At 36.8% G+C, this 27,076-nt stretch overlaps 1 protein-coding gene across 10 annotated transcripts in view; it reads left to right on the top strand.

Annotated features, from left to right (window-relative positions):
• Positions 1-27,076, top strand: part of CCDC158 (coiled-coil domain containing 158) — an 83,760-nt gene that overhangs the window by 7,341 nt on the left and 49,343 nt on the right. For 9 of the 10 annotated variants that reach the window (XR_011464525.1, XR_011464524.1, XR_011464523.1 and 6 more), the window contains exons 3-10: positions 8,065-8,208; positions 11,968-12,185; positions 16,505-16,614; positions 16,728-17,055; positions 17,412-17,488; positions 18,417-18,527; positions 19,601-19,715; positions 26,807-26,926. Coding sequence is in view for 7 of the 10 variants with exons in the window: in XM_070372533.1 (XP_070228634.1) it covers positions 8,139-8,208; positions 11,968-12,185; positions 16,505-16,614; positions 16,728-17,055; positions 17,412-17,488; positions 18,417-18,527; positions 19,601-19,715; positions 26,807-26,926 (1,149 nt within the window). In the remaining 3 variants the exon portion in view is untranslated. The remainder of the gene's footprint in view (positions 1-8,064; positions 8,209-11,967; positions 12,186-16,504; positions 16,615-16,727; positions 17,056-17,411; positions 17,489-18,416; positions 18,528-19,600; positions 19,716-26,806; positions 26,927-27,076) is intronic. The other variant, XM_070372538.1, reaches the window with a different exon arrangement.

Here is a 27,076-nt window from a genome sequence, read left to right as displayed (position 1 = left end):
TCTTACGAACTTAATTCTGTATTATGTTATAATGGTCCCTCTGTGTACTCAGTGCATTCTAAACCCACTTTATTTTCCTTTAGAGTACGTATATGAAACGTACCTTCTTTCTAGATAAACAGAAAGATATGGCCATTTATTATGGGAAAGTGAGCTGGTATACACTGCTTAAATTTCAAAAACAGTGTTGTTATTCTTGGTTTACTATTCCATTATGTAGTGCTAGTTTCCTATAGATTGAGGCAACAGGATAGTAAGTCTGATGAGTTATCTCAGGTAATTCTTATTCTTTTGTGGTATATACTCTGAATCTATCTTATAGTCTTACAGAGGTTAAATATTGTTCTCAAGGTCACATAGGTGGTAGATCACAGAGCTAGAATTTGAACCCATGAGTGATGTGAAGTTAGTAGTGAGAACAATAACTCAGGCAATAAAGGTTTTATTCAGAAAAAACTGCTCTCTTCATTGTGTTTCTCAGACTGTACTGGCCCAGACATGTGATATATGGATTAGTCTTAGTCTTCCATGGTGGCTCAGATGGTAAAAAGTCTTCCTGCAATACAAGGACCTGGGTTCAATCCCTGGGTTGGGAAGATCCCCTGGAGAAAGAAATGGCAACACACTCCAGTATTCTTACCTGGAGAATCCCATGGACAAAGGAGCCTGGCAGGCTATAGTCCATGGGGTTTCAAAGAGTCAGATAAGACTGACTGACTAACACACTAGAGTACCTTAGGATTTCCTGGGGAAAACATACCTGCAGACTGGTTCTACAAGAGTATGGACTAGCTTTATAAAATCACCAATCTCAGACTTCTGTGAAAGGTAGCACCCTAAGGGCTTGAGTCATTCATTGATGAATCCAGTAATCTAAATGTAACACACATTGTAAGTGAAAGTGAAAGTTGCTCAGTCTTGTCCAGCTCTTTTCGATCCCATGGACTATACAATCCATGGAATTCTCCAGGCCAGAATATTGGAGTGGGTAGCCTTTCCCTTCTCCAGGGGATCTCCCTGACCCAGGAATCAAACCGGGGTCTCCTGCATTGCAGGTGGATTCTTTACCAACTGAGTTATCAGGGAAGCCCACATTGTAAGTAATCTTTCCAAATCAAAATAGATCATGGATTCTGAATCAGCTTACTATGGAGACAGTCACATTCCATCACAGTCACAGTAGAGGGCTACCTGGCATAGCCATACAGAAAGAAATCAAGGTGAGGACTGGTCACATTAGGGAAAGTACAGGTGTACAGTCACCACAGATTTTGGAAGCCAAGGAGAAGAGGTGAAAACCCAGGAGATAGTTTTAAGTCCCTTAGCTCAACTGTGTAACAAAAACTAAAGCCTATAACCTTCTTTTCCTCCAAAAGTCCTCTTTTTGTGGTCTGTGGCCTCTTTTAAGGCCTTTTTCTGCAACATTCTAATTAAATAACAAGAGTAGAATCTTTACCTAGCTATTACTTGTCAGAAATTTAGGCTTCTTTCAGTGTGAACCTGTTCATAATTTTAAACCAGGCAGAATTGTTCTTAATGAATCTTGGCATACTAGAAGAGGCCAAGATCTCATCTGTGTGCTTTTATCAGAGGTTTAAATCAAACACATGTAAGTTCATGTTTTGATCCGCAAATCAACAAAGTGCAGCATTTTCACAGTTTCATGACTTACTGAGACAAAAAAAAAATTCTTTTTCCAGAAATCCTTAGTAATTTAATAAGTTTTATGCCCGAATATAGGAATAAGGTTACAATTCTTACAACGCAATGAAAATAAATAATGAATGATTTGACCAGTTTAATGATTTGGTCAGTCTAAAACAGTGAAAATCTAGATTACAAATAATTTTTAAAAGACATTTCATTACTCTATATACATAAAAATAACTAGCAGCATTGGCAAGTAGACATACCTGTTCTGCTTATCTTGCTTGTAGATTTTGTTTCTTTCTTGATAGCCCAAAGTCTGCTTTCAAGCAGAGTGGATTAGTGTATGATCTCCTAATGCTGGGCTTTGATTCCACCTGCCCTACTCCTTCATGCTTTGGATCTATGTCTAATTTATGATAACATTACTCAATAATTTACATTTTCTTACTTTTATCATCCTGAAGAATCCCCAAATATATCATTTTAGTGTGTAAGCTAAGTTAAACAGCAAACATTCATGATAAAACTTGTTTAAATGAGAGGTTTTTTAATTCCCCAAATAGCAATTTCTTCTATTTAGAACATTTAAATTGCCTGGCAATCTTGAGTAACATTCCATTTGTTAGAATTCTTTATGGAATGTTTCCCTTAATGTTTCCCTGCCACTTATTTCCTAAAAATGATAGTATAAACATATTAAGGTAGAATTTAATCATTGTTTTGACAGATGGCACCTCAGTAATCTAAAAGGCAAAAGTGTAAGTGTAATAAAAACGAATTTTGTTCAACAGCAAAAATTCTTTTTAGCTCAGAAGTGTTTAGAAATAACTTTTAACACAATGCTTACATTGTAAAAATGATGAGCAGTATGTTCTGTGTAATATTCCTCTTTCCATCATTTTGATAGTTCTTACCTACATTTATTTTTTAAAGAATTAGGATTCTGATTCATTAATGTGATCTATTGTTTTTCTGTTTTTTAAATTGTTTTTCTGTTTTCTTAATTTCTGCTTTTATCTTTATTAAGTCCTACCATGTGCTTTTGTTACATTACCCCCTCCCTTTTTGTATTAGAAATCTGTTTGTGTTACAGATCTAATTCACTTATTTTCATGTTTTTTTAAAAAATTAAAATAGGTGTTTAAGGCTGGGAATTTTCTTTTTTGCATTGCTCTAATGTATCTCAGATTCTGATATGTCATATTTTTAGAAATTTAAAAATTTGTTTATATTTCTTTTATCACACAAGAGTTATTTAATACAAAGCCTTTTAATTTTTAAGTGGAAAGGCTTTTTTGCTTTTGGGGTTTTACTTTTACTTTCTCATATTACATTGTGACCAGAGGGAGATGTTTGTCATTTCTGTTTATGGAAGCTGCTAATCTATTATTTGTGTCCTAGAGTATGATTGAGTTTTGTGAATATTCTATGTGTACTTGAGAGGAAGTTATATTCTCTATTATTAAAATATAGTGTTCAATGTATATCCACAAAGTCTACCTTAGTAATTATTTTTAAATCTTTTATAGTCTTACTTATTTTTTCGCTGCTTGATCTATCTCATGCTGAGTGATGTGTTAAAGCCTCTCATTATTATTGTTTCTAGTTATTATTGCATTTCCTATAATTTATGTTTTATCTAAATGATTGCTGTGTTATATGGTACATAGAGTTGGAGGTATTGTTATTGTGGAATGAAGCATTTAACTTAAGTGCCTTTGTCTTACTTAATACTCGTTGGCTTGAAGACTGTTTGGTCTGATATCAGGATTTTAACCCATGCTTTTTTAAAAAAATTTTTTTTGATGTATATTTGATTTACAATGTTGTGTTAATTTCTGCTGTACAGCAAAATTATACATATATATTTTTTCATATTCTTTTCTATTATGGCTTATTATAGGATATTGAATATAGTTCCTTGTGCTATACAATAGGACCTTGTTGTTTATCCATTGAATATATAATAGTTTGCATCTGCTAATTCCAAACTCCCAATCCTTCCCTCCCAGTGCTCTTCCCCTTGGCCACCGTGAGTCTGTTCTCTATTTCTGTGAGTCTGTTTCTGTTTCATCGATAACACTCATTTGTGTAATATTTTAGGTTCCACGTATAAGTGATATCATATGGTATTTGTCTTTTTCTGACTTACTTTGCTTACTATGATAATCTCTAGGTCCATTCATGTCGCTGCAAATGGTATTAAATTGTATATATACACGAATATTCTTTATCCATTCATCTGTCAGTGGGTCAGTGGACATTTGGGTTGTTTCCATGTCTTGGCTGTTGTAAATAGCGCTGCTGTGAACACAGGGGTGCACATCTCTTTTTGAATTACAGTTTTGTCTGGGTAGATGCCCAGGAGTGGGATCGCTGGATCATATGGCTACTCTAGTTTTTTGAGGAACCTTCATACTGTTTTTTATAATGGTTGTACCAATGTACATTCCTACCAACAGTGTAAAAGGGTTCCCTTTTCTTTGCATCCTCTCCAAACTTTATTGTTTGTAGACTTTTTATTGATGGCTATTCTGATTGGTATGTGGTAGTACCTCATTGTAGTTTTTATTTATAAATATCTAATAATTAGTGATGAGCATCTTTTCATATGCCCGTTGGCCATCTATATTTCTTCTCTGGAGAAATGTCTATTTAGGTCTTCTGCCCACTTTTGATTGGGTTGTTTGCTTTTTTGTTATTGAGTTGTATAAGCTTTTGTATATTTTGAAAATTAATCCTTTGTCAATCACATCATTTGCAAGTATTTTCTCCCAGTCTGTAGGTTGTCTTTTCATTCTGTTTGTAGTTTCATTTGCTGTGCGAAAGCTTATAAATTTGATTAGGGCCCATTTGTTTATTTTTGCTTTTATTTCTATTGCTTTGGGAGATTAACCTAAGAAAACATTGGTATGACTTTATTAGAAAATATTTTCTATATGTTCTCTTCTAGGAGTTGTCATGTCTTATATTTAAGTCTTTAAGTCATTTTGAGTTTACTTTTGTATATGGTATGAGGATGTGTTCTAACTTCATTGATTTACATGCAGTTGTCCAACTTCTTCAGCACTACTTGCTGAAGAGACTTTTTCTGATTTTATATTCTTGCCTCCTTTGTCAAAGATTAATTGACCATAGGTAATTATGGGCTTATTTCTGGGCTCTGTTCTGTCCCATTGATCCCTATGTCTGTGGCGAGGGTCGGGGGGTGGGGGGCAGCCAATACCATGCTGTTTTGACTACTGTAGCTTTGTAATATTGTCTGAAGTCTGGGAGGGGTATGCCTCCTGCTTTGTTTTATTTTCCTCAGGATTGCTTTGGCAATTCTGGGTCTTTTATGGTTCTATATACATTTGAAATTATTTGTCCTAGTTCTGTGAAAAATGCCATGGGTAATATTAATAGGGATCACATTAAGTCTGCAGATTGCTTTGGATAGTATGGCTACCCCATGCTTTCGTATTGAATTCATTTGCCTAGCAGATCATGGTGTCACTTTATTTGATGTTTGTTTTTTTTTTTAATCAGTGCCTTTTAGTTTCCTCTTATGTACAGCACAGAGTTGAATTTTTTTAAGAGCTAATTTGAAATTTCTTTGAATAGTCAAGTCCTTTCAGATTTACTGACATGACTGTTGTGTTGGCCTAAATTCTGTCTCATTGTTATTACATTATTATCTTGTGGTGTAATTACTGTGTGTGTTATATTATATTAATGTGTTTATTTGGTGTTTCTTCTTTTTTAAAAAAATTATTTTGGCATTTAAGGTTTTTATTTTTATTCCAGTTGTTACCTTTGCATTAATGCTTTCTATACTACACCCATAACCCCTCCAACTTTTTTTCTTATTTAGCCTTTTGCTTTTTGTCAATTTTAAATGGTACCTTTTACAACCAGTGGCCCTCTATTTCCCTTTTATTCTCTCTTCCCATCTTTAGTTGTAGCTGTTCTCTATTGTCACACATATAATATTTATATATTATTTTTCTGTGCCATTACCCTTCTCATATTTTAGTCTCAACTCTACAATTGAATATTTAAAATGTTCACGTAAGTCTTTTTTTCAGTGTTCCCAGTCATCTTTTTTTTTTAAACATAATCCTCCCTTTTCCCAAGTTTTATTTTGAAAAATTTAAAACCTCTGGAAAAACTTTGGTTTTACACCAGCTGTTACCAGGTTGCCACATTTGCTGGTCATCTATTGGTTGGATGAAGCTTCACTCCCTCTGATAGATTCATCAGAAGGGGTACTTATGTACAGTGTTCTGGCACATTCAAAACTGCTTTTCCATGCTTTTGTATCTTTTGATCTTGGCTGGATATAATAGGCTTGGTTTGTACTTTCTTTTTCCTTATATTTCTTGAAAATGCTGCTCTTCTGTTGCCTTGCTTTGTATGTTGTTTTTGAATAATCTGATGCCATTCTAATCTTTTTGCCTTTATAAATTACTTCATTTTTTTTTTTGCCTGAAGGCCCTAAGGGTTTTTTTCATAATCTTTAACATCTTAATGTTGTTTCGATAGGATGTATTTCAAAGTTAATCATTCTTGGCTGATTTTCCTTAGTCTCAAAAAATGTGTAGATTTGGATCTTCCTTTATTTCTAGGACGCTTCCTTGGATTATAGTTTTAAATAATAGTTCTATTTCATTTTTTGGACTTTTTTTCTTCAGGGACACCAATTATATTCAACCTCCTTTGCCTGTCGTCCATTTCTTTCACTTCCTCTCCAACCCTTTTTTCTTCTTTATCTCAGTTTTCATCCTCTTGGTTGTTCTCCTGATTTCCTTCAATGCCTTTATTAAGTTTACATCGCAGTTTATTCTCTGGTCTTTGTAATTTGGTCTTCATTTCTGATATAATTTTGTGTTTTTCTTCTCTCTCTTTCCTTACTTTAAGCAACTCTCATTTCGTTTCTTCCCGATGACTTGCTTGTTTTCTTTGTTTCTTGTCCACTTTTGTTCTTACATTTTACAATTCTTATTCAAGGGTGACTTTTCATTATTCCCAAATGCTTGTTTGAGAATATTTAGTTCAGCTTGGAGTGTTGTGTTACAGCTTTCTTTGAGTTCATGTTTGTTGTTGGGGAGGGTTTGGGGGACTTTTCATGAGCAGAAAAGATTTTATACACATTTTATGATATTTTGTGGAAGTTTTGTATGGATGTGATCTATTTTTAACTATTTTCTGTTTATTTAGTGGACAGGACTATTGGTCTGAGAGAGCTGTCTTCCAGGCATTCTCTTTTATGGATGGTGGGGGAATATTAGGTGGGAGGGGTAGAAGGAGCACTGGCATATCTTGCTTCTTTTTGCTTCTGCTGGTTCCTAAAATTTCCCCTCTCATTTCCTTCTTCCCTTTACTGCCACATCTCCAGGGGAGACCATGTCTCCCCCGGAAACACTCTTCTCTGAGGCTGACACTCCTAGCGCCTGCCCACTTTCAAGCCCTAACTGCACAGCCAGAGACTATCACGTTCCAGCCTGTGCTTAGTAACCTGGCTCTTTTTGTTCACTTTCTGCGGGCCATTCTGTGCTTCCTCTCGGCCCTCTGCTCCTTTTCAGTCTCTTTAGCCTCTCCTTTCCCACTGTCCACACCCAGAGGCCTGTAGTGCTGGTTGGTAGAGTATGGGAGCACTTTTGGAAAAAAATTTCCCTCTGCTAACAGATAATTTGAAATCTGTGGCATTCTCTGTCTTCTGGGAATGCTAAAGGCTTGGAGCCCATGTGCTTTTATTTGTTTTTTTGTTGTTGTTGTTGATTTTATGGATATTCAGAGGATAAGGAGAAGATTTGGAATCAGGCCTCTACCAGTGTTCTTCAAACCCCAAAGCCCCCTCTTGGCCTAATTAAAATTATGAGCACTGTTTGATATCCAAGAAGTTTTTACCATTTATTGTGCTCACTCAGTTGTGTCCAGCTGTTTGTGACCCCATGGACTGTAGCCCAGCAGGCTCCTCTGTCTGTGATTTTCGAGGAAAGAATACTTGAATGGGTTGCCATGCCCTCCTCCATTACCTTTTATTAATGATTTCAAATTTGAATTTTCTTCATAATTTGTGACTTTTTACTGAGGAAGTGCCTTTTTTCATTATTTGATAATGTAACTTATGAGAGAGATATAAGAAGAGAAAAACTCTACCTCAGATCAGAGTGCTAATAATTGTAGTAATTAAAAGTGTTTCTTATTTTCGGGTTGTCTTTAATAAACCACGTGGCCATTAAAATCAACAAGTTTTACAATAAGATTCTGTTCACTTACTAATTTTATGTAATAATAAAATATTTCTGTGTAAATATTTTCCTGGTGAAAACCTGTTATTAAATTTCAAATGTGAATATAGTCATTTCCTCCTCTGTGAACTTTTTTCACATTTTACCGTATTAATAAAGACTAAATCCCTGTCTTTTATAGATAAGAACTAAAAGAACTAAATAGGGAAGCATTCATATTTCAAGATCTCTAAGAAGAGGTAGCAAATATTTAATATGGAACAAAAACCTTGTGAACCCAAAAATGAACATCTTTTGCCAAGCAGTGGCATCCCATCCAATGCAGGTATGTGTTTTTTATAAAACGAAAATGGGAGAAAATTAGAACTAAGCAGCCTTCATAATATTCATTCAAGCCACTGTGTTTTAGTATGTTTTGGTTTAACTGTGCAGGTCACAGACCTTGTTCATGAATGATAACCAGATTATTTATAATTCTGCTTTATAAGGAAGAAGTTGTTTAATCTTTTAAAAATAGCATGTCTATTTTTTAGCATGTGTTTACATTATTTTCTGGTTTGAAGACTGTTTCCATGTTGAGGCACTTCCGCACATGCCGTTTCTCTAAATGCCTTCTCTTCCTTGGTCAGCCCCAGGCCCCAGTTCTGCATCATTTTGACTTCTTTTCCCTTACACCTCTCCCCGCCACATCCAATCAAGTACGACGTCCTGCTTTCTCTAGTCTCAGAAATGTCTCTTGAATGCATTTTACCTCTCCATTCCCATGGCTACTGTTCAGGCTTCCCATTGACTCTGATGAAAATTATGTCAGCAGATAGCAGACAGAAGACAGAAACAGGTGGAATAAATAGGTGGCACTTAATACAGAAAATTTATAACACAAGTGTTGAAAGAGCCAAAAAGGTTCACAGGAGATGAGAGAACGCAGAGATCAACCACAGCAGGAAGCTGCTACCAGCCTCTGGGCCAAAAGGACCCTGAGAATAGGAACTGTCATAAGGTGTGGGTGGAAACAGGAGCTGGAACCACGGACTGGGTTGCCTGCTGGAGACGGACCCACCACTCACTGCCAGAAGCCCGTCTGAGGCAGGAGAGAGGAGAGTCCCTCAGCTTCTGTGAACATTGTGAACCTACCAGGAAATGTGCTGGGAATGGGGCATTGGAAGGATGGTCTCCACAGCATATGGCAGGGAAGGGACTCTGTGGCAGTCAGGCAGGTGACTGTACAACCCTGTCTGCTTTCCCTTCATGTCTCTCTCGTCTGAAAGAATGCAGCCAGAGTTCATTCTGAATTACAGGTCTGTTTTTCCACTGGTCTGCTTACAGACTTATCTTCACATGCTTATTGTGTAAAAGTTTCTGCTCCTTAGGATGCTCATGCCATTGGCACCTCCATCTTACTAGATCCATCCACCCTGCTCATTCCCCTTGCTCACCTTCCCACCCACATGATACCCCTCAGCCAGTGGGGGCATGGGCTTTTAGCTCATGGACTGTCACTCCCGCCCCAGGCATACCATCATCCTGCAGTGTCATTGTCCTCATGGATGACCATCTAAGGTCTCAGACTCATGGCTTCTGTACTCTAGTTACTCAGTCATTTGATCTGTACAGCAAAAGGCAAAGGAGAAAAGGAAAGGTATACCCATTTGAGTGCTGAGTTCCAAAGAATTCCAGAGAGAGATAAGAAAGCCTTCTGCAGTGATCAGTGCAAAGAAATACAGGAAAACAATAGAATGGAAAAGACTAGAGATCTCTTCAAGAAAATTAGAGATACCAAGGGAACATTTCATGCAAAGATGGGCATGATAAAGGACAGAAGTGGTGTGGACCTAACAGAAGCAGAAGATATTAAGAAGAGTTGGCAAGAATACACAGAAGAACTATACAAAAAAAGATCTTAATGACCCAGATAATCACGATGGTGTGATCACTCACCTAGAGTCAGGCATCCTGGAATGCGAAGTCAAGTGGGCCTTAGGAAGCATCACTACGAACAAAGCTAGTGGAGGTGATGGAATTCAGTTGAGTTATTTCAGATCCTAAAAGATGATGCTGTAAAAGTGCTGTGCTCCTTATGTCAGCAAATTCAAAAACTCAGCAGTGGCCACAAACTGAAGAAGGTCACTTTTCATTCCAGTCCCAAAGAAAGGCAATGCCAAAGAATGTTCAAACTACCATACAATTGCGCTCATCTCACATGGTAGCAAAGCAATGCTCAAAATTCTCCAAGCCAGGCTTCAACAGTACAGGAACCAAGAACTTCCAGATGGTCAAACTGGATTTAGAAAAGGTAGAGGAACCAGAGATCAAATCAATAATAGAAAAAGCAAGAGAGTTTCAGAAAAACATCTATTTCTGCTTTATTGACTTACCAAAGCCATTGACTGTATGGATCACAGCAAACTGTGGAAAATTCTTAAAGAGATGGGAATACCAGACCACCTTACCTGCCTCCTGAGAAATCTGTATGCAGGTCAAGAAGCAGGAGTTAGAACCAGACATGGAACATCGGACTGGTTCCAAATTGGGGAAGGAGTATGTCAAGGCTGTATATTCTCACCTTGCTTATTTAGCTTATGTGCAGAGTACATCATGCAAAATGCCAGGCTGGATGAAGCACATGCTGGAATCAAGATTGCTGGGAGAAATATCAATAACCTCAGATATGCAGATGACACCACCCTCATGGCAGAAAGCAAAGAGGAACTAAAGAGCCTCTTGATGAAAGTGAAAGAGGAGAGTGAAAAGGCTGGCTTAAAACTCAACATTCAGAAAACGAAGATCATGGCATCTGGTCTCATCACTTCATGGCCAATAGATGGGGGAACAGTGGAAACAGATTTTATTTTGAGGGGCTCCAAAATCAAAAGCTATGACCAACCTAGACAGCATATTACAAAGCAGAGACATTACTTTGCCAACAAAGGTCTGTCTGGTCAAGGATGGTTTTTCCAGTGGTCCTGTATGGATGTGAGAGTTGGACCATAAAACTGAGCACCAAAGAATTGATGATTTTGAACTGTGGTATTGGAGAGGACTCTTGAGAGTCCCTTGGACTGCAAGGAGATGCACCCAGTCCATCCTAAAGGAAATCAATCCTGAATATTCATTGGAAGGACTGATGCTGAAGCTCTAATACTTCGGCCACCTGAATGGAAGAGCTGACTCTTGGAAAACACCCTGATGCTGGGAAAGATTGAAGGCAGGAGGCAAAGGGGACAACAGAGGATGAAATGGTTAGATGGTATTGTCGACTTGATGGACATGATTTTGAGCAAACTCTGGGAGTTGGTGATGGACAGGGAAGCCTGGTGTGCTGCAGTTCTTGTGGTCTCAAAGAGTTGGTCACGACTGAGCGACTGAACTGCTAACAGCTACTCACTTTCCTATCTTGGATCTTATTGCCAAAAACAGTTGGGCTTCTAGAATCCAGCCTGCTATCTTCTAGCACTCTCACTCTCTTATTCCTACAATACTTTTTTTTTTTTCTGTCTGATAAAGGTAGTGGTTCTTAATTGGGACTCACACTGTACTTTTCCTGTTCCACCAGACCTGGAATCAGCCATTTGCTAAGGAGCCCTGGTTCCTTTTAGTAGGAAATAGTAATCACACACCAGGATCTCGTGTGCCTATTGCTACTGAAGTGACACTGTGTCTGGGAGTGTTCAGTGTCTTAAAATTGGGAATTAGATTTCTTTTTTTTAAGTTCATACTGAAAACTCAAATTCAGATACAGTACCATAGAGTTACTATACAAACAAACTAGTTACTATACATACTAGTTACTCATACATACTGAGTTACAATACAGGCTAGTTACTTCATAGTCATAGATGCTTCAAGGCTCATTCGATGCAAGTATCACTTGATCACTAGCAAGTAAAACTTGCCCCTCCTTCCTATCCTGCTCCTCTTTACCTTGTGCCCTTCTCTCTCAGAGCGACTATCACTTGTCTCTTTTCCCCATGAGACCTTGAGCTCCTGCAGGGTTCAGTAAGGGCATCACCTGGGATAATTGTTCACCACAAAATTATTTTATTATTCAGTTAATTAATTGGTTAATCAATTCTTTAATATTTAGGTTCTTCAAGTCCATTTTTTATGTCATCTATTCGTGGAACAATAATTGAAAACACATCTTCAACTGGGACTATAACACAAATTCCTTTTTTCCCTAAATATGAAGTGGAACTTGATTCTCATAGAAAAGTCATTCCTTACCCTGGAAAGGAACACATTGAGCGTGTTTTGGAAGAATATTCACATCAAGTCAAAGATTTGCAGAGAAGACTAAATGAAGTGAGTTGCAAATTGATTCTTTTGCTGTGCTCTTGGTGTAATCTTAGTGAAACTTGGATAGCTCAAAGTGTTATGCTTAATGACATTCAGCTATTATTACAATTAATAATTGGTTCAAGCCTGCTGTGCTGCTATCATGATAGCAGGTTTTTCTTTTCAAAGTGGTGGTAGGGGATGGGATTTTAGATGTGTGTGTATATGTGATAGCTAAATAGTGTTTAGAAATTAATGCATAAAACTTCAAGTGGACCTTATATAGAATCAAGCTGAATTTATTCAGCTTTACAACTGCATGTTGGATCTGAGCAGTCTATAGCTTAGAGTCAAACTTACACAGACGCCTTTATAATCTAACTTTTCCCTGTGCATTTTAGCCTCTTCTGCTACCTGCTGCTTATATATATCCTCCATTCTAGCAGTATCAAGCCACCTGCTCTTCCCTAGATGTACCATACAATTCTAGACCCTCATGCTTTTGCCAGATCATTGCCCCTTCTCTACCTGTCTACCTGGCAGTTCTTACTCTCAGTCAAGACTCAGCTCAAGCGTTTTTCTCTGAAACCTTTCCTCTGGACACGGGTAGGCGTGATTTCCTCTGTACAGTTATTGCTCCTTGTGCACATGTCTGTTGTAGTATTTAGTGCTTTTTATTGTATTACCAGTGCATTGTTCTGTCTCATCAGACTGTGTAAACACTTAAGAATTCTACAAGTTTATTAAGTGCTGAAAAAGATGTATCACTGTGTTATGTACAGAGGATGCAAAGATGAATAAGATAGGACTCATAAGTTCATAGTCTCGAAGGGAGGTGGCATATAAACACTGACAATACTTTATGATAAGTACACTAATAGAGATGGATTGATGATAGATAGATGGGTGAGGCACAGAAATACCAATGAGGAATAGAAACAATGCCTTAATTAATTTTCCACATCTGTCCTCTGGCAGACTATGTGACACTTGACTGGCTCCCAATAAATTATTAATAGTTATATCAGTAAGTAAATAACAGGGTTATTTGGAGCCATAATATTTATCACAAACCTCCCATGTAACAGATATTATACTAGGTATTGGACATATAAAGACGGAAAAGATGTCTCCTTTTTATGTGCATGTTTACAGTCTCATGGCTGAGGTATTTAACGTAGAAAGTGATAGTGACAGGATATGCTTCAGTGGGGTAAGCACTGATGCTAAATCTAATCAATGCTTTATCTTACTTGCCTCTTCCACAACACTTGACACATATGACAGTTGTTTTCATCTTGAAGCACTCTTTTCTCTCAGGTCTCTTGGAAGCACACTCTCCTAACTTTCCTCCAGCTCATTCTTTTTCAGTTTTCTTCTTCCAACAAAACCCTCCATAGACTGTAATAGTGATTTCCGTGGCTTCTGTTGCCGTGTAGACGTCAGTGCCTGTTCAGTTTACACACCTGGTCAGACCTCTTAACTGGTCTCCACACCCAGTTAGTGCACCTGTGTTCCTCCTGGACGTTTCTGCTTGAAAGGTTTCTCAGGCTCCATAAACTCACCATTTCCAATTACACACCTGATTTTCCCCAAGCCTTTCTTCTAGCTTTGTGTGGCGCTACATTTATACAGTTGCGGAGGGCAAAAACCTGATTCATTCTTGATACCTCTGCATTTTCCCTGACATGCACTTTGCTGCCAAGTCTGTCCAGTGCACCTCATATATTTCTCAAATATGGTTTCATTTGCACTGTTACATTCCAAAGTTCAGACTATAGCCATCACCTGGACTATTAGAGAAAAAGATAGAGGGTCCCACCTTATAGTGGCTATATAAACACTGTGAACTGCAGAATCAGGTAGTCACCTTTTCTGTTTCCTTTGCTGTGTAGTTTTTGTTTTTCCTGTGGTTCCCAATTGCCTTTCTTATTCCTTTATACTATTTACCTTTATCATATCCTTATTAAAAAATTATCATATAGGTTTTCTATCATACCTTCCTTTAACCCAGGACTCTTTAGTTCTTTTGTCTAGTCTAGATGAGTTTTTTCTTAGGTCTGTTGTATAACTAAAAAAAGTTTAAAAAAATATATTTTCTTGAGATTATTATCACTACTTTCCTGGTTGGAGCCATGATTTCCAGGATTTATTATTTTCCTTTTTCTTCTTTCTTGATTTATTTCTTCATTTAGTCAGAACACATCTTTAGAAACTTTAAGAAAAAGTATATGGGACATACATTGTGTGAATTTTTTTCATCCTGAAAATGACTTAAGCTGGATAAAGTTGAAAGTTATTTTCTTTCAATCCTTTGAAAATATTGTGTGCTCTTGCAGAGACTGAGAAGATGTCTGTCTGATTCTTGTTCCTTTGTAGATGATATTTTTTTACTTAGTTGAGGTTCATCTTTGGAAACTTTAGGGTCTTTATCTCTGAAATTCCACTATAATGTACATAGGTGTAGATTTTCGTTTTTTTCATTCACTGTGCTAGCCCAAAAAGGGACTCAGTGGACCCTTTTGATCTATAGATTTGTGCCTTTCAGTTCAGTTCAGTCGCTCAGTCATGTCCAACTCTTTGCAGCCCTATGGACTGCAGCACACCAGGCTTCCCAGTCCATCACCAACTCCTGGAGCTTGCTCAAAATCATGTCCATCAGGTTGGTGATGCCATCCAACCATCTCATCCTCTGTCATCCCCTTCTCTTCCTGCCTTCAGTTCTTCCCAGCATCAGGGTCTTGCCCAAGAGTCAGTTCTTTGTATCAGGTGGCCAAAGTATTGGAGTTGCAGCTTCACCATCAATCCTTCCAATGAATATTGAGGACTGATTTCCTTTAGGATGGACTGGTTTGATCTCCTTGCAGTCCAAGGGACTCTTGAGAGTCTCCTCCAACACCACAGTTCAAAAGCATCAGTTCTTCGGTGCTCAGCTTTCTTTATAGTCCAACTCTCACATCCATACATGACTACTGGAAAAACTGGAAAAACCATAGCTTTGACTAGACAGACCTTTGTTGGCAGACGTCTCTGCTTTTTAATATGCTGTCTAGGTTGGTCATAGCTTTTCTTCCAAGAATCAGGCATCTTTTAATTTCATGGCTCTGAAGAATTAAATTTTTTTTTTCCTTTGACAGTTTCTTTCTCTGTTTTCTCAGTTCTCTCTTTTGGAAGCTCCTGTTGTCTAGGTTGAACCTCTAAATCTCTTATTTTTTCTTTCAAAAATTTTATCTACTTTTTCTACTTAAAGGGGCATTTCTTGACTTCCAACATTTCTATTGCAACTTTTTAGTTTTCAGTCGTATTTTTAATTTCCAGGAACCCTTTCTTCTCTGATCGTAGTCCTATTCTTACTTTATAGCAAAAATGTCTTTCAAATTTCTCTCTAATACAAGTTTTTGGAAATGTTCTTCCCCTGTTGCATTATCATTTTTTGTTTCTTTGAATCTTTTTTTCTGGGTATTTTCTCATTTGTTTCATCTTGGTCTCTTTTTTATTTTGTAATCTTCCTTCAAGTGTTCAGTGGTTTTTGGCTTTTTGTTCATACTCAAGAATGGACAGTAGGGGGAAAAAAAAACCTGCTGGCAATCTGTCTATGGGAAGAACTTGATGGCTTTACTTTGGGATAATTAGATGGGGTGTCAACTGTTACTCTGGGAGACCTCTCAGTGCCTGATTTTAGAGATCTTTGTGAATTTCTTTGTAGTAGAACACCTTGATTTTTGAATGGTACTTATCTGCTGCCAAGTTTTTTAGGTCAGTTTGAGGTGGGGGTTGACTTTTCTGTATACACAATTTCAACCACTTCTATCCTCAGGAATAGAGTTTATTCCTGTCTCTTTCTTGAGCTATAAGTCAGATTTGTTCTAGAAATGATGTTTTGGTTATAAAGTAAGTGGATTGAAAGGGGTATTCCAAAAATCTATGTTAGAAATGATTAATTAGGCCCCAGACAGTGGTGAAGGGGGAACGAAGTACACATAAGAACAAACAATTGAGGGACTTCCTGGTGATCCAGTGGTTAGGAATCTGCCTTTCAGTGCAGAGCACATGGGTTTGATCCTTGGTCAGAGAACTAAGATCCCACGTGTTACGGGGCAACTAAGCTGGCAAGCTGCAACTACTGAGGCCTCTGCTCTGGAGAGAAATTCACACACCACAGTGAAGAGCCCACGCGCCACAACTAAGGCTCAATGCAGCCAAATAAATATTAATAATTTGTTTAAAAAGACACAGAATTTTTTTTAAAAAAGTAAATGATTGGTATATAGATTTTTGGAAATTACTAGCTATAAGGAAATAGGTTCCTCTGATGAAGACTAATTTGCAGGACACTTTTTTTCCAGAGCAATGAATTGCATGAGAAACAAAAGTTTTACTTAAGACAATCAGTCATTGATTTGCAAACAAAACTTCAAGAGATGCAGATGGAGAGAGATGCCATGGCTGACATCAGGTTGGGCTTCTTTACCTGAAATTATTTTAAAATTTTACTTTTTCTAGAGTAAAATCACTTGTGTGAATCTGAGTTTTATCAATATTATTTCTTTTCTTTCATTTATTTCATAGACGAAGGGAGAGTCAGTCCCAGGAGGATTTACGAAATCAGCTTCAAAATACAGTTCATGAACTTGAAGCTGCCAAATGCCTTAAGGACGATATGCTGAAAGATAGCAGCACACAGATAGAGCAGCTAAGAAAGATGATGCTTAGTCATGAGGGAGTGCTTCAAGAAATCCGATCAGTCCTAGTTGACTTTGAAGAAGCCTCAGGCAAGAAAGTATTTGAACATGACAGCATGTCTACCATCCACTCCCGAAACATGGCCTCAGCTATTAGTAAAGTCCTAAGAGAATTAGACACAGAGATTTCTTATCTTAAAGGGAGGATATTTCCAGTAAGTGGTGAGAACACTATGTCAATTTTATATTAAAATTCATTAAGACAATAGTATAAGGCATATAATTTTCTTAAACTCTTCAAAGTAAGCCAAGTTCTCGTTTTTGTTCTCTAAAATAGTGGAAGTTACTTCCAGAGTGGTCTTTCCTAATAAAGGGAGCTAAACTTGTCTCATGAGTTTCATGAGTATAACCACTGTAAAAGATTTAATAAAATACAGTGATAGAATGTATCTGATTTTAGTATTCCTTCTATTTGTGTCTTTCTAAAGCATTCCTTTAGTTAGAAAATCTCTAAATTTTCCAGGCTTTAGATTTACCAGTTCGTCAATCAATATTTCTTTTTTATAACCAGGTAGAGGATCAGCTTGAAGCACTGAAATCTGAATCACAAAACAAAATGGAACTACTTCTTCAACAACATCAAGATCGGTAGGTTTCTGGCTGAGGTATAGAAGATCATAGTGAAACTATAGCACAAGTCTACGATCTCTCATCAGCAATTCCAATATCTAAAAAGCTCTAAAACACAGATTTTTTTTTCCCCATAGATTTGTAGGAAACTCATGTTAATGAAAAATTTATTCTGACACTTGAAAAGTAGGGAAGATGTCATTCAAGACTGTTGCAAAAGGTGTTTGAATTAGTGATGAGGCTCAACTCCCAGTCCAACATGGGCAAATGGGGATTCATAGCCAAGAAGCAGGGTGAGGGGGTCATTGGGTGGAAAATTACTTGGAGGAGGCATGGGGTGTGAGGTTCTCACTAAACTGACTTAGCAAAGTTCTTACTAAGCCTAGGCTTCTAAGTGCCAAGAGGCATCTGACTACAATTTGGTCAAGGTTAGATACTATGTCAGTTTTGTTGGCAAAACCTAATCTGAGCTAATGTTAAGCTTTTTATAGTCTTCATGATTTACTGTGAATATTTAAAAACCTACCATTGCATTAGTGATGTCTGGCTTCTGAGACACTTCCATAGATCTCTCTTGGGAAGTCACATGATACTTAATACTATTCTTTATTACCATCATAATATTTTTTAAAAATTCTGAATTCCAAAGCCTGACTGGCTCCCAAAGGATTTGGATGAAGGATTCTGTATCCAGCTTAAATACTTGTCATCAGTTCAGTTCAGTTGCTCAGTCGTGTCCGACTCCTTGCAACACCATGGACTGCAGCACGCGAGGCCTCCCTGTCCATCACCAACTCCCAGAGCTAGATACTTGTCATAAAAAGAATAATATAGACAAAGCTAAAACAAAATACCAAATATGAGTGTTGAAAATCATTAATTTTTAGAATAATTCATTATTAGGCAAAATCTGTATCAAATAACTATCACCACATTCTTTCTATAGGATTGAACAGTTAATAAGTGAACATGAAGCTGAAATAACAGGACTCACCGAGAAAGCTAGCAGTGCTCGGAGCCAAGCCAACAGTATCCAGAGTCAATTGGAAATCATTCAGTATGTGTGTCCTGGTGGTTTGAAGTTGATAGCTATTTATCTTCATTTTATTTTTTGATTTTTGTTCTAAGATCTTTTTTTAAAATGCTTAATAGTTGATTCTACAAGAAAGTGAAACTTTTGTAACATTCAAGTAAATGGAAAAGATTATTTAACATATGGATAATACTTTATAACCATATCAGAAGTATTATGGCAAGTATTTGGGCCTCTTGGGGTTTGCATGTTTTAATTTTTGTCTACATTTCAACTGATTGGATAAAACAAACACACACTATATATCTGTGTGTGTGTGTGTGTGTGTGTGTGTGTGTGTAGATGGGCTTCCCAGGTGGCTCAATAGTAAAGAATCCACCTGCCAATGCAGGAGACACAGGAAACATGGGTTTGATCCCTGGGTCAGGAAGATCCACTGGGGGAGGAAATGGCAAGCCATTCCAGTATTCTTGCCTGGAAAATCCCATGGACAGAGGGTCCCAGAGGCTATAGTCTATGGGGTCACAAAGAGTCAGACATGACTGAGTGACTGAGCATGCACATGTGTGTAAATATATATAAATTATACATATAAGTCAATGGGTTTGCAAGGAGTCAGACATGACTTAGTGACTAACAACATACAAATAATTTTATAATTTGCATTCCCATGTTGAAACTTTTTATATGGACATTTTCAGTCATACAGAGATAAAATTGTAAAATGAACTCCTGTGTATGCATCATCTATGTTTAACAGTTAACATTTTGAACTTAAGCCTTTAGTAACCAATTTGAAAGATAAAAGACTAGTGGCTATATTAAATAATTAGTGAAAGTACCTAAAAGCTAGAGCGCCCTTAGGTATCACACTTACTCTTAGTTTGCTAATTGCCCTTGTTGTTCAGTTGCCAAATCATGTCCAATTCTTTGTGACCCTGTGGACTGTTGCACACCAGGCCACCATCTCCCGGAGTTAACCCAAGTTCATGTCCACTGAATCAGTGATGCCATCCAACCATCTCATCCTCTGTCATGCTCTTTTCCTTCTGCCTTAGATCTTGTTTGCTCTTATTCCCTCTTTAAACCCTTCTTAGAGAGCAAGCAAGAAACCAAAACTCAATGTATATGCGCCAACTCAGTGACCTGGAATCTACTGTTTCTCAACTACGTTCTGAATTAAGGGAAGCCAAAAGGATGTATGAAGACAAGGTGAGTTTAAATTTTGCTGTTCTGCTTCCAGAGACTATTAGACACAGAATCAATTAGATAGTTTTTAATGGTTTATTTGAAAATGAGGAATCAAAGCAACCATTTAAAATTAAAAGCAGTTTATAAGATGGATGCTAAATATCTACATGTTAAATTATAAACAGTGTTTGCCCAAATCAGTTCGTTCTTAGAAAAGTTTCCTGCATACTTCAAGCAAGTTTCTAAAAAATTAAAGGATAACATCATTTAAATTACTGCTACAGTGTTTAGCTTTTGCAAGTACTTGGCACCAGCTGATCTCCCCCTCCCACTGAATACTTTAGGCTATTTCTTTCCTTACGTCAATTCCCCCTTATTAATCATTGTAAAGCTTACAAACTGAATTCACTTCAAGATTACTCTGAATAAAAAATGATTAGCAAGCTAAATCTTTATCTCTTATCACACGGTTCCTATTAAAACTAGACATTAATTAATATTTACTACAGTATTCTGTTCTCTGTTTCCATAGCTAAAAAGAAACTATTTTCGTTATCAACCAATCTTTTGGAGCTTAGGTTTTTGTTGATTTCAAGGACACAAAATAGTATCCTGTTTTGTGAATACCACCTTTCACCTCCAACATGCCCTAGTTTGGAAGATAAATCCTTTAGATAATCATCCTACCTATAAGAGAACCTCAGGTCTAACCCCTTATAGCCAATTTTTTTACTCCTTAGTTGATTGGGAAAAAATAGAGTATAAGAAAGCTGACAGATTTTCTTTATAACATAATCCAGTTCTACAGGGTAATGGTACAAGGGGAAAAGCTCCTTATGGGAAGAGGCAGTTGAAAAATTGCAGCACTAATTCTTCCAGATATTTTCCTGCCTTTGGGCAACCCCTCCTTTCATTATCACTGTCACCCCTGTGCTGGTCACAGGAGGGGGCTCTTTCTCCTCGGTTCTCTAGTTCAAGACTTCAATTTTAGTTAGTTGTTGCAGAGCTAAAAGTAGGATAGAAAATTTAGACATGATCTTGCTATAAAGGTCTAAACAATAAAGAGTAACATGAAACTGTATAATCTCAGTTTTGAGATTTGGATCCTCTACAGGGGCTTTCAAACATTTTTGATCTCTACCCACACCAAGAAATCTAGTTTTCCATATGATCTAGGGCACGCAGATACAATCGAAGTACACTTCACAAAACAATACTTACGACACTGGCTTTTTTTCTTCTCTTCAGATACTGATTTGACGCCCACTAAAATTGATTTCACGTTTTCCTGGTGGGTTGCAGTGTGAACAGCACTGCTCTCGAAAACCTCTTCCTTAGCTCTTGGCCTTGATTCTTCTGGGGGGTCATTTCAACCACTGCCACCTAGAAGTAGCCTTCAGGAGCCTTAGACTTCTTAAAGGCTAAATCCAAGAAACAAAAGCCCAGACAGAAATATTTGTTCTTTCCTGCTTCTCTGAGGCCTGCCTTTTGTGTTCAAGTTCAGGATGGACTTTTCCCCTGAAGATGGAGAACAGGAACATCCACCCCATTCTGGGCAGATCAAGCCTATACAATGACTGATATTCATCATACTCAACCCATTCTGAAAAGATTTAATTTTCATTGTTTATTGACAAACCCTTTGAAAAGCCACAAAATACTAAATAGTAAGACTTGACTCACCTCTCTATCTTACATAATTTGAAATTAATATAGCTTTCCATTTGTAATGTTGCTTGGAAACAGCCTCTTCATAAGCTGTCACCCAATTGTTTGCTAATCTGCATGTTTCTGATGTGTAACACTGTGCTGATCAACCTAAGTTTGGGCATGGTAGGAGATTTTAACAAATACTGACATCTTAATGGTACAAAAATAGTTTTTGTTTTTATAAACACCTCTCTCTTTAGCATTGTAGAAGCATTAGCCCCAGATAAATGACTGAAACCTTTTATATGAGGGTTTTGAGGTCATATAGATGCAAACATAATACTAAAATCATTGTCTTACCTTGCTCTATTGTAAACAGTTGATCATGAAGAATTTTTACAGTCTTAAACAGTCAACATTATTGGAAAAAAGGGGGGCATATTAGTTTAATTAATTTTAATCCAGATCACTGAGACTTTTAGTAAAACGTATTAAGCCTAATCGAGTTGGCACCTAGGATCTCTATCAGATCAGATCAGATCAGATCAATCACTCAGTTGTGCCCGACTCTTTGCGACCCCATGAATCGCAGCACGCCAGGCCTCCCTGTCCATCACCAATTCCCGGAGTTCACTCAGACTCACGTCCATCAAGTCAGTGATGCCATCCAGCCATCTCATCCTCTGTCGTCCCCTTCTCCTCCTGCCCCCAATCCCTCCCAGCATCAGAGTCTTTTCCAATGAGTCAACTCTTCGCATGAGGTGGCCAAAGTACTGGAGTTTCAGCTTTAGCATCATTCCTTCCAAAGAAATCCCAGGGCTGATCTCCTTCAGAATGGACTGGTTGGATCTCCTTGCAGTCCAAGGGACTCTCAAGAGTCTTCTCCAACACCACAGTTCAAAAGCGTCAATTCTTCGGTGCTCAGCCTTCTTCACAGTCCAACTCTCACATCCATACATGACCACAGGAAAAATCATAGCCTTGACTAGATGAACCTTTGTTAGCAAAGTAATGTCTCTGCTTTTGAATATGTTATTTAGGTTGGTCATAACTTTCCTTCCAAGGAGTAAGCGTCTTTTAATTTCATGGCTGCAGTCACCATCTGTAGTGATTTTGGAGCCCAGAAAAATAAAGTCTGACACTGTTTGCACTGTTTCCCCATCTATTTCCCATGAAGTGGTGGGACCGGATGCCGTGATCTTCATTTTCTAAATGTTGAACTTTAAGCCAACTTTTTCACTCTCCACTTTCACTTTCATCAAGAGGCTTTTGAGTTCCTCTTCACTTTCTGCCATAAGGGTGGTGTCATCTGCATATCTGAGGTTATTGATATTTCTCCCAGCAATCTTGATTCCAGCTTGTGCTTCTTCCAGTCCAGCGTTTCTCATGATGTACTCGGCATAGAAGTTAAATAAGCAGGGTGACAAAATACTCCTTTTCCTATTTGGAACCAGTCTGTTGTTCCATGTCCAGTTCTAACTGTTGCTTCCTGACCTTCATATAAATTTCTCAAGAGGCAGATCAGGTAGTCTGGTATTCCCATCTCCTTCAGAATTTTCCACAGTTTATTGTGACCCACATAGTCAAAGGCTTTGGCATAGTCAATAAAGCAGAAATAGATGTTTTTCTGGAACTCTCTTGCTTTTTCCATGATCCAGCGGATGTTGGCAATTTGATCTGTGGTTCCTCTGCCTTTTCTAAAACCAGCTTGAACATCAGGAAGTTCACGGTTCACATAATAGTAACTTGCTTTAGTCAAGGAACACTGAGAGATGATTATCCTGCCATGTAAATACAGATTTTAATGTACTCTGACCTGAAAAGCATTTAAAATACATGGTGTAAAAAAAAAATGCATGGTGTAACTAAGCAAAGAAGATCAGACACATTAATGAAAGTATTTTATTTTGTGTTCATGAAAATTTCTATTGTTATGAAATGTTTTTGTTGTGATAAATTGAATGTAGAATTAAAAAAAAAACACAGATTCCTTTGTTTAATTTCTTTTATTTTCATTTACCTTGACATTTAATAGGCTAAAGCCTATTAAAACCTTAAAATCTTAAATCAAATCTTAAAATTGTATTTTTCCACTGCTGCTGTACATTTAATATATACAATATATACTGCCCAAATAACAATAAGGAAAAAATACAGCTATGATTAAAAGCGAGATTTGTGGGAAGAGAGACTTATGATTTAAGAGTATATTGATATTATACATCAACATATTTTATGAGAGGCAGGCAGTGTTAGTATTTTCTCCTGAGGGTCAGATTCCTTCAGAAAAAATATTTATTATTTTTAAAAATTGATTACATCACAGGTCTGAACAACTTTCCCAACTAGAATGCATAAGTATAGAGAAAACTTGTTTAGCCAGACAAATGTCTCTTCAGATAAGCAAAAGTATTTTCATACTGATGAAAAGTGATATTTCAAAGAAGACTGTAGACATAGCTTTCAGACATACAAAAGTGTCTTACTGTAATATTTTTCTATTCTTCTCTTTCCATTTTAGGAGAACCTCCAGAATTCCCCTTTACGAATTTGGACCAGTAGAAGCTGTCACTATTGGCTCTGTAGATTTGGCTTTACTCTTAACTTTCGCTTTTTGATAACAAAAATATCTCACAGTCTTGATTCTGAGTTTACTTTTCCTACTTTGAAAGCATTTGGGGCTGAACTTCCTACTCAAAAAGTGAAGTTGTAGTAGCACTGGCTGGAGCTATACCCTGTGCAGGGAGATTCTATGCAAATCTCTGCATAGTTCTGCCAATGCACCTCTATGCTGACCAGCAGCATTCCTTAATATCCCAGAACTGTGTATTTTTGAGCACAGAAAACGAGATAACAATTTGGCACAATTGGTGATATCTAAAATCACTGTACGATTATAATGAGATCCCAGTACTTATTTGTCCGGTGATCCAAAACAAAAAGTAGATTCATAGATGGTGAAAGGGAAAACCAGTGCTGCTATTTAAAAAGAAACGAAAAAGAAAAGAACTAATACATCTCAGATGTCAGTATTTATCCTGAACATTTTAAAAGGCTTTTTCTTCATAGTGTTTTTTTACAGCTGTTTGTATCAGCTCAGCTGCTACTTCAATGGTTTTCCCTTTCACTCTCCATTTATCTTTTTGATTGATTGATTAATATAAATATTTTTACTTTTAAAAAGTGAAAGGTAAAAGCAGAGCTATAGCAGTTGAGTCAGTACTGACAACTACAAAACTAATGTTCCTGCGGGGTCTGGAGGAACATCTGATACTTAGATGGAAAGATACAAGTTGATTCTTTTTCTTTTTTCTTTTCAAAATTTGGTCTCGTAGAATTTAACATTAAATGATTATCCAGAATTTCTTAAAAAGTGAAAACAGACATAAAATAGCAAGTCTTAATTTAAGCTTTTAAACCACACAAATACTTTGCTCAAAGATAGAAATGGTTTTACACCAGACTAGGAGTCTAAAATGTTCGTTTTAGTCATATGAGTAACTTTTAAAATTGAAAGCATTCTTGTTAAATTTAGAGCTCAAATATGGTTCCTTTGAAAATACAGAATTTCAGCTTTATTAATACTGATCTTACGTGAAAAAATATTAGAAGCAGAATTGAAAGGAATTTGAAAGATCATCTATAATACTTTTTTCAAATTATAGATGTATAATTTAGACTCAAATTACAGACTCAGAGAGCTTATGTGACAGAAGCTGGTTCAGAACCAGGCTGTTTGACTCTCAACCAGATCATATTGCCTTTCTGATCACATTTGTCTAACCATAGTAAAAGTTGATGTTTTTTTCCCTCAGTATTCTTAATGTCTGTACTAAGTGTGCTGAGTTAGTCTTTCCTGATAATAGTAGAGGTGAAGAGGTTGTTTCAGCTGATAGTACTCATTTGTCTTAGGAAGCTGCTTGTGTCCCTGAGGATGAATTGTTATAGGAGCACAAGAGTGAAAGCAATTTTTTATAGGATTGTTAGAATCTATGAGCTCATTTCTATCGGTCATCTAATGTTTTACCTAATTCCTGTGAAATACTTTTTTGTATAAAACATGGAATCAATTACAAAGTCAGTTTTGAAATATATCCAATGTAAATATTAACATTTATATTCACATTCCTGTAGGTTGTGATACTACTCTGTTGGTAAATGTGAAACTATTTGATAGTCCTGTATTAGTATGCTCTTAAGTCATGTATGTATGTATGTAAATAAAGACATATATATGTATACACACCCATCTATGTATTCATCCTTACCATTTATCAGAGATAGTTACATATACATGTTTATATGTAATATAATTAACATATATACACCGAATTAATAAATGAAGATCTTAAATGAACTTAGACCAACTTCAAATAGTGTCACGAAATGTTAGTCTTGCTCGTATGTTCTCTAAGAAGATTTAAGCACAGTTCCATCCAAACCAGTCAGTAAGTTTTATTCTCGACTGGATTTGGAAGCCTATTCAGTAGATGCGTTAGAAGTAAGGAATATGTAGCATTTATGCAGACATGAAAGATTTGTTATTATTGGAAATTGGTGATGAAATGTTATTGTAGGTATCACATTAAAGATCAGGTATCACTATATAACACTCAGTAGCTTTTCATTACTTTAATATCTGGGTCTAAGTAGTGAGTTTATGTAGCTGTGCTCAAATATAAACTCAGAATCTCCATTGTCTAAGATCTTAACCTCGTAGCCTGAAGCCCCAGGTTAAGAGCTGTAGAGATGATGTTTACAGCGATGGCCCTTCTGGCATATGTCATAGAAATGCATGGTCACACAGATCTGACAGCTGCCTGTCTGTAAGAGAGAACTACATCTATACAGTTCTTTAAATTAGTATTCTTATCCCATTTGATAGTTAGAAAAAATGAGAATTGTATTATTTTATATATATATATATATATATATATATATTTGTGTATCCTTCCAAAATAGGGTGACTAACAGTGACAATAACTATAAACTTGTTACCATTCATTGTTTTATAGTCAGTGCCTTTATTTTTGAAACTGATGTTCTGAAACAAAATAGCACTTCTAAGTATAATATAGTTAATTTGTGTGGGCTATGTAGAATATTCTTTATGCCACATAAAGCTTCCTTAAATACCAAATTATAGAACTCATTTTCACAGAAGATAGATTTTGAATAGTGTGATCATGAGAGTGACATATTACAGACAATGGCTAAATCTCACAGTACCAAGTATTTCATTTTGGTCAATTTGTCTGGCTGAATTCTACATAGATTTTAAGTTTAGAAAACTTTGCAAAATACATGACAATTTTGTCTACAAAATACATCACAAAATGAACTCTTATTTTTGCCCCTCAAATGATACCATTGCCTCAAATAATACTGTTTGTTTTCCAAAGACTATATTTATTTTATATTATTCATTGACGTAGTCAGATTGATTTGTGCTTTCCTTGTAGATAGAAGAGCTGGAGAAGCAGTTAGTTCTCGCAAACTCAGAGCTAACTGAAGCACGGACGGAACGTGATCAGTTCAGTCAGGAATCTGGAAATCTGGACGACCAACTTCAAAAGCTCTTGGTAAGAAGGTGCTCTGAAATATGAATGAGATTAATTCTGGGAAGTTTTACCACAGTATTTCACAAAACTAGTTTAAAATTCCAAATTTTACAACATGTCTGTACATTTACACACAACACAGCATCCTGGACACTATTCAAGTTTTACGTG

This window comes from Bos mutus, chromosome 6 (assembly GCF_027580195.1).
Source record: "Bos mutus isolate GX-2022 chromosome 6, NWIPB_WYAK_1.1, whole genome shotgun sequence".
Classification (NCBI taxonomy): Eukaryota; Metazoa; Chordata; class Mammalia; order Artiodactyla; family Bovidae; genus Bos; species Bos mutus.
This window is presented reverse-complemented; position numbering and strand designations above follow the sequence as displayed.